The sequence below is a fragment of the Xenopus tropicalis genome, chromosome 7 (genome assembly GCF_000004195.4).
Source record: "Xenopus tropicalis strain Nigerian chromosome 7, UCB_Xtro_10.0, whole genome shotgun sequence".
In the NCBI taxonomy this organism is placed as follows: domain Eukaryota; kingdom Metazoa; phylum Chordata; class Amphibia; order Anura; family Pipidae; genus Xenopus; species Xenopus tropicalis.
The window spans coordinates 12512736-12525660 of record NC_030683.2 but is presented as its reverse complement, the minus strand read 5'-3'; the positions used below and the strand labels follow the sequence as shown (position 1 = coordinate 12525660).

General features: G+C 36.5%; 1 protein-coding gene across 1 annotated transcript; it reads right to left on the bottom strand.

The window, feature by feature from the left end:
- Positions 1-2609: 2609 nt before the first annotated feature.
- Positions 2610-3545, bottom strand: LOC105947815 (olfactory receptor 5A2-like). The gene has a single exon (XM_012967163.2). The coding sequence runs from the start codon at positions 3543-3545 to the stop codon at positions 2610-2612; it is 936 nt and encodes a 311-aa protein (XP_012822617.2).
- Between the last annotated feature and the right edge of the window lie 9380 nt (positions 3546-12925).

Here is a 12925-nt window from a genome sequence, read left to right as displayed (position 1 = left end):
AGTCTTTAAAAATGGTCTTTAGAAATGGTTGGTACCAAATGGATTATCATTTTTCACTTTCTACCATATAGCATCAATCAGCATCTTCTTTCAAATGAGTCTAGAAAATGACAAAATTAAGATTTGTTCATTCATTTTTCAAGTTTTTTCAAAATCCATTAATGAAAAAAAAAAATCGCCACTGAATTTTTATTTATGATGGTGTTTTTTTCCTCAATCTCTAGCAGATTTCCGACAAAACTAAAATCGGAAACACTGGATTGTGTGAAATTATGGCGATAATGTTGATGTTTCGCCAGGCATCCGATTGAATTGAGAAAAGCCAGTCAGACGAAAAACAGCAAGTCCAATTGTTTTGATTTATTACTTTGGATATATAGGGATATTATATCTCATAACTTTATTAAATAGTGATGGGCGACAAAATTTGGTGCAGCCAAAAATTGTAGTGAGCGTCAAAAAGAATTGTCTCGCTCATCAACAAAAAATGTCTCTCTCGTCAAACGTATTGTCGCGAGTCAAAATAATTGTCTCTTTCATCAAAAGAATAGTCTCTCTTAACAAAAGAATTGTCGCGTGACAATACGTTTGTAATGTGACAATTCTTTTGATGAGAGAGACAATTTTTTTTTTGACATGAAACATTTTCCCCGTTTCGAGAATCATTTCAAAGATTTGCGAAATTTCAGGGGAAGTGAAACGGGATAGATTTGCTCATCACTATTATTGAACAATTGCTCTATTTGTTTCTATCCTTTTCCTGAAGATGTGGGATAGAGTGTTCTTTTCCCAAGAACTTTTCCAGCATCGGTTAGATACATTTAAGAACATTAAATGCAATATTGTTGGCATATAATACCAATTTATTCATATTTTGTATACTCTTCTTACATCTTTCATTTTTTCCATATATATAAACAGGTTTAACATGTTCCCCTGGGAAACTGGTTTCCCAATATTGGGCCAGTGAGGAAAAAGTTATCTCATGGTTTATCACGTGAAAACTCATGGATAAGACTCAATTTAAGGAGAAAAACATTTTCCCCTAATAAAGTTCCAGTTTTCACATGAAAAAAAGCAAAGTAAATTTTTCTGAATTGAATTGCATCTCAAATTAAATCTCGTCCACGTTTTCACGTAATAAACCATTTTCTCACTGAATTGAATCTGGCCTATTATATGTTGCGGTATTAATGAAAGACACCAGATTGTTATATTCAAGACATTTGCCTTTTCTGTTGCCATCCATCATAGCACATCTGCTCAGGGTTGCAGTGACACAACTGTTGGCCTCCTGTGAAAAGTGGTAACATAATCAGTGATAAGCGAATCTGTCCAGTTTTGCTTCGCCGAAAAATTTGTGAACCGGCAAAAAATTAGCAAAACGTGTTTGTCGCATGCGGTTTTTTTTTTTTGCACACGTCTTTTTTTGCAACAACCACAACTTTTTTTGATGCGCAACAAATTTTTATGCAGAAAATTTTCACAGATGTTTGGCAAAAAAATGTGTCAATGGTGAAATGCAGAAATTCCCTGCGAATCCAAGACTGACGAAAAAATTTGCTTATCGCTAAACATAATGGCACATTTGGAGTAGTGACAAACAAATCGGTCCCGTTTTGACTTTTTCCCATTTCGACTTTTTCAGTTTATTGAGTTTTCCAAACACAATCTGAGAGATTTATCAATCAAAAATATCTAAACAATTTTAATGAGAAACATTTTGTCAATAAAACTATGGCCAGCTTTTGTCGAATGCAATGGGAGGTATATTTATATTTTCAACATTTTTTTTTAACAGTACAGTTTTTTGTTTTTTGTTTTTACAAATATGCTATAAGATATATTTGTAATATGTTTGTAAAATTTGTTATTTTCTTAAATATGCTAGTAATAAAAAATATACACCAGTTTTAAAAGTTACAGGCAAAATTAAATACAGAAAAACTCAAAAATGATCAAATTTGTAAAAGATTCAATTTGCCTCTTAATGTTTAGTGCAAATAATGAAGCACCTGATGTAATATTCACATTGTGTCCTATGTGTATAGAAAGGGAAAGTATATGTAGCCCAACAATCCAGTGGTGTAACAAGGGTGCACCGGGCACCCCTGCCAAAAAAAATGGAAGGGCCCGGCACACACCTCCCCCTACTTGGACGCCCCCCGTCTGCCTACTAGCAATCTGCTGGAGTCTCCTGTTAGCCGCATCCCTCTCCCCGGCTGCAGGTAGGAAAGCGACTGTAGAGGGGGGGAATTTTTTCACTTCTATAGAGGAAGCAGACCCCACGGTTTGGGCTCTCTGTCCCCTGGGCCCCCTTGCAATCACGAGGCCTGCTTCTTCTATAGTTATGCCACTGTAACAATCCACAAAGGTGTGTAATTAACAATGTCAAGCAGTTATTCATTGTATCACAATTGATATGATTTTTTCTTGAATTCACCTAGATCATCAGTTCCTAAACAAGAAGGCGGCTCCCATTTATATGGCAATGGTGGCTAAATGTGCTGTAAATCAGGCCAGTTATAGTATATTTATTTATTTTACTGAAATGGCCTATTTAAGACTGTAGTGTCCAGGCTAATGTTTTATTAAGTGGCATTGACGATTTAAAAGAAAAAATCTCTTTGCCTCAATTTAATAAGTGAAGACTGAAATTCTCTATTTTTCAGTGTGTAAATAAGAGGGTTTAGCAGAGGGCCCAGGGCAATGTACAGCAGTGAGAAATACTTGTCTCTTTCCAGGGAATAATTTGTGGTGGGTCTCACATACAAGCAAAATCCTGTCCCATAATGGGTTATCACACAGGTCAGGTGAGAAGCACAGGTAGAAAAGGCTTTTTGTCTCCCCTCTGAGGATTGTATTTTCAGGATAGCAGAGATGATAAATATGTATGAGATCAGAGTAAGGAGAAAGGAACTGAAACTCAGCAATGTCCCTACAATGTAGTTTAGAAGTTCCACACTAAAAGTGCTGCTGCAGGAAAGTTTTAGCAATGGTGCAATATCACAGAAGAAATGGTTAATAAGATGGGAAGCACAATATGATAGTTTAGATACAAGTACAATATGGCCCATGGGTTCACCAAAGCCAACAGTGAATGCTGCAGTTATAAGCCCAGCACAGTGTTTCCTGCTCATTCGGGCAATGTAATAAAGGGGATCACAGATGGCAACATAACGATCATATGCCATGGCCGTCAGGAGAAAGTATTCACTGCCAGCCACAGACATAAAAAGATACACTTGAGTCATACACCCCAAGAATGAAATATTATTTTGTTGAGTTAGAAGAATATGTAGCAAATAAGGTAAAATATTTGAGGTGAAGGAAATGTCTATGAGTGAAAGGTTCTGCAAGAATATGTACATGGGGGTGTGTAAGTGAGGATTGCATGAAATGACTAAGAATATGATGAGATTTCCCAGCAGAATGATGAGATAGATTCCAAGGAATAGCACAAAAAGAGAGGTTTGAAGCTCAGGAGTATCAGAGAACCCTTGGATGATGAATCCTGAGACATTTTTTTGACTCCCTGAGGCCATTTTTAAGACTTCCTTCTTATGGATAAAAGCAAAAAATAGTATAAATATTTCACAATTGGAGCATCCCATCAACAGAGATCAATGGCAGCCCTTCGGATTCCCTTAGTAGATATTGCAGGCAACATCAGTTTTTTGCTCAGATTTTCCAGACAGGAGTCTTATCTTGTCTGTGAGAACTACTCAAAACTCAGAGACTGAGTACTGGATATACGTAAATCTCCAAAATGCAGGCAGAAGAGTCAGAGAAGTAGCCGGGAAACACCATGATTGGCAGAGTTTTTACTCCATTAAACATTTGAAAAAACCCCAAAACATTGGGGCAATGAATAAAACTTTAGTTACTTTTGTGCCATTTTACTCCATATTTTGCTGGATAAGACTGATATTTGATAAAAGAGATGCCACTACTGTAATACTGCAAGGTGTCATTTTAACAAGGTACTTACAGTTTTTGTGAACACATTTTCACATCACAGCTCTGCCTGAAACTGAAAGATTTCTATATAATTTGACAAATTTGGATTCAGAGCTGCTTCAGTTTTAAAAAGTGGTGCTCGTGTCAGAAAGAAGCAGTAATATGGAGCACTGTGGAACTGTAACCAACTGATGCTCTATATCTTCTGCCCTAAATCTGTACAGGATAATACATCCTTTGTAAATTGAAATGACATTTAAACAGACCCTATGCGTTGTTACATGAGCTGTAAAATAACCAAACTGGTTTACACTGTATTTATTAGAGTCACTTGGGGGGCGGTGGAAAAAAAGAGTTTGCCTTCATGTTAATATTATTTTATATAAGTTTGCAGGAAATAGTAAAAGCCTCTTGTATGAACCCACACAGCTCTACGTAATTACTTATCTCAATTCAAACCTTGCAATGATCGTGCATGTAACAGCCAGTATATCCTACGTATATATCAGTCAGACCTTGTCGGCTTAGTCTGAGGAGATTAAGAAGCACAGTCTCTATAGGAAGGCAGTTTATATAACCAGTGTGACAAAGGGAATTCCTCAGGGAATACACAATTATGAGCTCATTAATACAGACATATAAACTTAGTGCTGTATAATGTATAACTTGGGAAATGTGGTATAATTGTAATAAATACCTCTCTAGGGAAATAACTCTGGAAAAACCATTGTAAACTCATCAGATATTGTGTGAGATAAATGCGGCAAACTGCAACATTTTTAGGCGATTTTCTGAAATGTCATAAAAACCACTAATGTTAGGAAAGCTTTGCAGATTGGTACTTTGGTGTAGCAAGAACTCTTTACCCATGTTGGATTTGTCAGAATGTGTACTTTACAAAAACATATGTTTTTAGGGGGGTCTCTGTATAGTTAGGGGGTCTTACAGCACATAATACACGGTCATTGGGCTTTTTTTGCAGAAACTGAGTTGGCAGCTGAGAATATTCATATGCACTATTTTCATTTGGGTGCCTCTGTACACCACATACTTTGGTAAATATTTGCATATTGGACATCAAACTGTTCAGTAGAACGCTGGCATTCATATTTAGGGTGATGTGTCATTATATGTAAGAAATGTTATAAGATAAATGTGGCAAATTGCAACATTTTTAGGCAATTTTCTGAAATTATCTTAAAAACCACTAACATTAGGAAAGCTTTCCAGATTGGTACTTTGGTGTAGAAAGTCTTCTTTACCCATGTTGGATTTGTCGGAATGTGTACTTTCCAAAAATATATGGTTTTCAGGGGTCATTCTAAATTTCTGCAACTTCTACCCCCCATCAAACTACCATGTGTTTATGAATTAGGTAAAGGTAAGCCATGAAATTAGTGCGCACAAGGTATATTTGGGGGTCTCTAAGCCCCATGTGCTTTGATAAACCATGTACAGTGGGCAACAAACTGTTCAGTAGACCTCTGGGGTTCATATTTAGGGTGTTTTATCTTGGTACCTAATGACCTGTAGAAAATAAGATGCTGCATATTGAGGTGATTTTTGAAAATGTCATAAAAATCGTCAAACTTAGGAAAGCTTTACGGTTTGGAATATAAAGACATGGGTATCCATTTTAGATTCCGGGGAATGTGTACTTTCCAAAAATATATGACTTTCTGGGGTGAGCGTACTTTTTGTAGCTTTATTCCACATATAATGATGTAAATGTGTTGATTTTGCAGGAGCTGAAATGACAGAAATGACAGTACATATGGGGGTATGTTCACATTGGGGCCCCTACATGCCACATACTTATACATATTGGGCATCAAACTGTTCAGTGGACCCCTGTTGTTCATATTTAGGGTGTTTTATTCAGTTACTTTATGACCTGTAGGAGATAAGATACTATAGACTGGAAGCTTTGAAGTGATTTTTTTAAAATTTCACAAATTTTGATAAAAACCAATTACTTTAGGAAAGCATTGCAACTTGGTAGTTTGGAGTAGACAGACAATTTTACCTGGATTCTGGATTCCCCAGAATCTGTTCTTTCCAAAATGTATAATTTTTATACATTTTTTACAAAACATACACATTTTTAATTTGTATTTCTTGGATAAACCTTCTGTTAGTGGAATTTGTGGCATTGAAATCTAAAGTATGCAGCTTTCTGAAGCAGTGCTTTGGAAATTTGGTAGTATACATCAGGCAAGGGTGAAAAGATGAAGGACAATCAGAAATAAACACACCCAGGAACCAGAACCAAAGTTGGGTGACTAAATTATGCTCAGGCGCCTAATTGTTTAAAATGTTGATGTTTCGCCAGTCATCCGACTGAATTGAGAAAAGCCAATCAGACAAAACACAACAAGTCCAGTTGATTTGATTTATTACTTCTGATATACTGTATAGGGATATAATATCTCCAAACTTTATTGAATAGCGACGGGCAACAAAATTCGACGCAGCCAAAATTGTAGCGAGTGTCAAGATAATTGTTGCACGTCAAAAGAATTGTCTTGCTTGTCAAAAAAATTGTCTCTCACGGCAAAAAGAATTGTCTCTCACATCAAAAAGATTTGTCTCTCACGGCAAAAAGAATTGTCTCTCACATCAAAAAGAATTGTCTCTCACATCAAAAAAAATTGTCTCTCACATCAAAAAGAATTGTCACTTTCATCAAAAGAATTGTCGCGCAAAAAATTTTTTTTTTGACATGCAACATTTTCCCAGAATTTTCCGGCGAAGCGAAACATTACAGATTCGCTCATCACTATTATTGAAAAATTGATCTGTTTGTTTCTATCTTTTGCCTGAAGATGTGTCTTTTTCCCAACAACTTTCCATTAGATACATTTAAGTACATTGAATGCAATATTTTTGGCATATAATGCCAATTTATTCATATTTTGTAAAAAATTTTCTGCAGCGAATTTTCACTGAAGATTCACAAAACAATTTGTCAATGGTGAAATGCAGAAATTTGCTGCCAATCCATGCCTGATGAAAAACTTCACTTATAACTAAACATAACGGCACATTTGGAGTAGTGATAAACAAATCTGTCTCGTTTCGACTTTTTCACTTCCTGAACAGGAATTCCTTGTTTCTATTTACATTTTTTGCGTTTTCTAAACACAAATTAAAAAGATCTAAACTATTGTAAAGAGAAACATTTTGTACAATGTACAAACAATACTATGGTCAGCTTTTGTCGAATGCAATGGGAGGTATATTTTCAGCATTTTTTTTTTGGAAAATTTGTTATTTTCTTTAATATGCTAGTAATAAAAAATATACACCAGTTTTAAAAATCACAGGTAAAATTAAATATAGAAAAACTCAAAAATGATCAAATTTGTAAATGATTCAATTTGCCTCTTAATGTTTAGTGCAAATAATGAAGCACCTGATGTAATATTCACATTGTGTTCTACAGTATATGTACAGAAAGGGAAATGTATATGTAGCCCAACAATCCAGTGGTGCCGGGCCCCCCTGCAAAAAAATGGAAGGGCCCGGGACACACATCCCCCTGCTTGGACGTCCCTCGCCTGCCTATTAGCAATCTGCTGGAGTCTCCTGTTAGCCACATCCCTCTCCCCGGCTGCAGGTAGAAAAGTGGCTGTAGATGGGGGGAATTTGCTTCACGGGGCCTATAGTTATGCCACTGTAACAATCCACACAGTTGTGTAATTAACACCGCCAAGCAGTTATTCATTGCATCACAATTAATGTTATTTTTTCTTGCATTCACCTAGATCATCAGTTCCTAAACAAGAAGGCGGCTCTCATTTATATGACACTGGTGGCTAAATGTGCTCTAAATCAGACCGGTTATAAAATATTTATTTATTTTACTGAAATGGACTGTAGTGGCTAAGCTAATATTTTCTTAAGTGGCATTGACAATTTAAAAGAAGAAAAACCTCTTTGCCTCAATTTAATAAGTGAAGACTGAAATTCTCTATTTTTCAGTGTGTAAATAAAGGGATTTAGCACAGGGCCCAGGGCAATGTACAGCAGTGAGAAATACTTGTCTCTTTTTAGGGAATAACTTGTGGTGGGTCTCATATACAAGCAAAATAGTGTCCCATAAAGGGTTATCACACAGGCCAGGTGAGAAGCACAGGTAGAAAAGGCTTTTTGTCTCCCCTCTGAGGATTGTATTTTCAGGATAGCAGAGATGATACCTATGTATGAGGTCAGAGTAAGGAGGAAGGCATTGAAAATCAGCATTGAGCCTTCAACGTAGATTAAAAGTTCCACACTAAAAGTGCTGCTACAGGAAAGTTGTAGCAATGGTGAGAGATCACAGAAAAAATGGTTAATAAGATGGGAAGCACAATATGATAGTTTAGATACAAGTATAATAAAGCCGAATGTTACACCAAACCCAACAGTGAATGCTGCAGTTATAAGCCCAGCACAGTGTTTCCTGCTCATTCGGGCAATGTAATGAAGGGGATCACAGATGGCAACATAACGATCATATGCCATGGCCGTCAGGAGAAAGTATTCACTGCCAGCCAAGAACCCAAAAACATACAATTGAGTCATACACCCCAAGAATGAAATGTTATGTTGTTGTGTGAGAAGAATATGTAGCAAATTGGGTAAAATATTTGAGGTGGAAGAAATGTCTATGAGTGAAAGGTTCAGCAAGAATATGTACATGGGGGTGTGTAAGTGAGGATTGCATGAAATGACTAAGAATATGATGAGATTTCCCAGCAGAATGATGAGATAGATTCCAAGGAATAGCACAAAAAGAGAGCTTCTGAGCTCAGGAGTATCAGAGAACCCTTGGATGATGAATCCTGAGACATTTTTTGGACTTCCTGAGGCCATTTTTCAAGACTTCCTTCTTATGGATAAAAGCAAATAATAGTCTAAATATTTCACATATGGGCAAATGGAGAGTCCCACCAACAGACATCAATGGCAGCCCTTCGGATTCCCTTAGTAGATATTGCAGGCAACATCAGTTTTTTGCTCAGATTTTCCAGACAGGAGTCTTATCTTGTCTGTGAGAACTACTCAAAACTCAGAGACTGAGTACTGGATATACGTAAATCTCCAAAATGCAGGCGGAAGAGTCAGAGAAGAAGCCGGGAAACACCATGATTGGCAGAGTTTTTACTCCATTAAACATTTGAAAAAACCCCAAAACATTGGGGCAATGCATAAAATTTTAGTTACTTTTGTACTGGTTTTACTCCATATTTTGGATAAGACTGATATATGATAAAAGAGATTAAACTACTACATTTTAACAAGGTACTTGCAGTTTTTGTGAACACATTTTCCCATCACCAGCTCTGCCTGAAACGGAAAGATTTTTATGTAGTTTGAGAAATTTGGATTCAGAGCTGCTTCAGTTTTAAAAAGTGGTGCTCGTGTCAGAAAGAAGCAGTAATATGGAGCACTGTGGAACTGTGACCAACTGATGCTCTATATCTTCTGCCCTAAATCTGTACAAAATAATACATCCTTTGTAAATTGAAATGACATTTAAACAGACCCTATGCGTTGTTACATGAGCTGTTAAATAAGCAAACTTGTTTACACTGTATTTATTAGAGTCACTTGGGGGGCGGTGGGAAAAAAGAGTTTGCCTTCATGTTAATATTATTTTATATAAGTTTGCAGGAAATAGTAAAAGCCTCTTGTATGAACCCACACAGCTCTACATGATTACTTATCTCAATTCAAACCTTGCAATGATCGTGCATGTAACAGCCAGTATATCCTACGTATATATCAGTCAGACCTTGTCGGCTTAGTCTGAGGAGATTAAGAAGCACAGTCTCTATAGGAAGGCAGTTTATATAACCAGTGTGACAAAGGGAATTCCTCAGAGAATACACAATTATGAGCTCATTTATACAGACATATAAACTTAGTGCTGTATAATGTATAACTTGGGAAATGTGGTATAATTGTAATAAATACCTCTCTAGGGAAATAGCTCTGGAAAAACCATTGTAAACTTATCAGATATTGTGTGAGATAAATGCGGCAAACTGCAACATTTTTAGGCGATTTTCTGAAATGTCATAAAAACCACTAATGTTAGGAAAGCTTTGCAGATTGGTACTTTGGTGTAGCAAGAACTCTTTACCCATGTTGGATTTGTCAGAATGTGTACTTTACAAAAACATATGTTTTTAGGGGGGTCTCTGTATAGTTAGGGGGTCTTATGGCACATAATACACGGTCATTGGGCTTTTTTTTGCAGAAACTGAGTTGGCAGCTGAGAAAATTCATATGCACTATTTTCATTTGGGGCCTCTGTACACCCCATACTTTGGTAAATATTTGCATATTGGACATCAAACTGTTCAGTAGAACGCTGGCATTCATATTTAGGGTGATGTGTCATTATATGTAAGAAATGTTGTAAGATAAATGTGGCAAATTGCAACATTTTTAGGCGATTTTCTGAAATTATCTTAAAAACCACTAACGTTAGGAAAGCTTTCCAGATTGGTACTTTGGTGTAGAAAGTCTTCTTTACCCATGTTGGATTTGTCGGAATGTGTACTTTCCAAAAATATATGGTTTTCAGGGGTCATCCTAAATTTCTGCAACTTCTACCCCCCATCAAACTACCATGTGTTTATGAATTAGGTAAAGTTAAGCCATGAAATTAGTGCGCATATTTGGGGGTCTCTAAGCCCCCTGTGCTTTGATAAACTATGTACAGTGGGCATCAAACTGTTCAGTAGACCTCTTGGGTTCATATTTAGGGTGTTTTATCTTGGTACCTAATGACCTGTAGAAAATAAGATGCTGCATATTGAGGTGATTTTTTGAAATTTCATAAAACTCGTCAAACTTAGGAAAGCTTTACGGTTTGGAGTAGAAAGACATGGGTACCCATTTTAGATTCGGCGGAATGTGTACTTTCCAAAAATATATGGCTTTCTGGGGTGAGCATACTTTTTGTAGCATTATCCCGCATAAAATGATGTAAATGTGTTGATTTTGCAGAATCTGAAATGACAGAAGTGATAGATCATATGGGGGTATGTTCACATTGGGGCCCCTACATGCCACATACTTAGGTAAACCTATACATATTGGGCATCAAACTGTTCAGTGGACCCCTGGTGTTCATATTTAGGGTGTTTTATTTGGTTACTTTATGACCTGTAGGAGATAAGATACTATAGACTGGAAGCTTTGAAGTGATTTTTTTTAAAATTTCACAAATTTTGATAAAAACTTTAGGAAAGCTTTGCAACTTGGTAGTTTGGAGTAGACAGACAGTTTTACCTATTCTGGATTCCCCAGAATCTGTTCTTTCCAAAAATGTATAATTTTGTATACATTTTTTACAAAAAATACACATTTTTAATTTGTATTTCTGGGATAAACCTTCTGTTAGTGGAATTTTTGGCCTTGAAATCTAAAGTATGCAGCTTTCTGGAGCAGTGCTTTGGAAATTTGGTAGTGTACTGCTGGGAGTTTTTGACCTATACAAGTGAGAAATCTCCAAAAAACTAAATATATTTGGTATTGGCGCGTTCAGGAGACATGAAACTTTCCAAAACTGCTGTACTTTGTGCATACAATTATTTTTGTTTCTGGTGTATGTGTTTATATTATAGAAAATATGATTTTTTTCATTTTTTAGACATTTAGAAGCCTATATCTTGTTACAGACTTGGAATTATACCAATTTATTCATATTTTGTATAAATTTTTCTGCAGCGAATTTTCACCGAAGATTCACAAAACAATCTGTCAATGGTGAAATGCAGAAATTTGCTGCAAATCCATGCCTGACCAAAAACATTTGCTTATCACTAAACCTAATGGCACATGTGGAATAGTTATAAACAAATCTGTCTCGTTTCGACTTTTTTAGTTCCTAAACAGGAATTCCTTGTTTCTTTTTACATTTTTTGCGTTTTCTAAACAAAAATTAAAAAGATCTAAACTATTGTAATGACAAATATTTTGTACAATGTACAAACAATACTATGGCCAGCTTTTGTCGAATGGAATGGGAGGTATATTTTCAACATTATTTTCGTAAAATTTGTTATTTTCTTAAATATGCTAGCAATAAAAAAATATACACTAGTTTTAAAAATCACAGGTAAAATTAAATATAGAAAAACTCAAAAATGATCAAATTTGTAAATGATTCAATTTGCCTCTTAATGTTTAGTGCAAATAATGAAGCACCTGATATAATATTCACATTGTGTCCTATGTGCATAGAAATGGGAAACGTATATGTAGCCTAACAATCCAGTGGTGTAACCAGGGTGCGCCGGGCCCCCCTGAATAAAAAATGGAAGGGCCCGGAACACCTCTCCCTACTTGGGCATCCCCTACCTGTCCTCTCCCCGCCCCTTGCTGGAGTCTCCTATCCAATGCATCCCTCTCCCTGGGTGCAGGTAGGAAGGCGGCTGTAGAAGGGGGAATTTTTTCACTTTAACAGAGGAAACAGACCACACGGTCTGGGGCCCCCCCATCCCCCAGGCCCTCCTGCAATCAGGAGGCCTGCTTCCTCTATAGTTATGCCATTGGAACAATCTACAAAGGTCTGTAATTAACACCGCCAAGCAGTTATTCATTGTATCATGATTAATGTGATTTTTCTCTTGCATTCACCTAGATCAGAGGTTCTCGACCCCTTTGGTGGTCAAATGACCCTTTCACAGGGGTCGCATAAGACCATCGTAAAACACACATTTCCAATGGTCTTAGGAATAATTTTATGGTTGGGGGTCACCACAACATGAGGAACTGTATTAAAGGGTCGCGGCATTAGGGAGGTTGAGAACCACTGTACTAGATCATCAGTTACTAAACAAGAAGTCGGCTCTCATTTATATGGCACTGGTGGCTAAATGTGCTGTAAATCAGACCAGTTATAGTATATTTATTTATTTTACTGAAATGGTCTATTTAAGACTGTAGTGGCCAGGCTAATGTTTCA

Bases quoted from the DNA above. Each gene is read 5' to 3' on its own strand.
- LOC105947815 (XM_012967163.2), bottom strand. From the start codon at position 3,545: ATGGCCTCAGGGAGTCAAAAAAATGTCTCAGGATTCATCATCCAAGGG.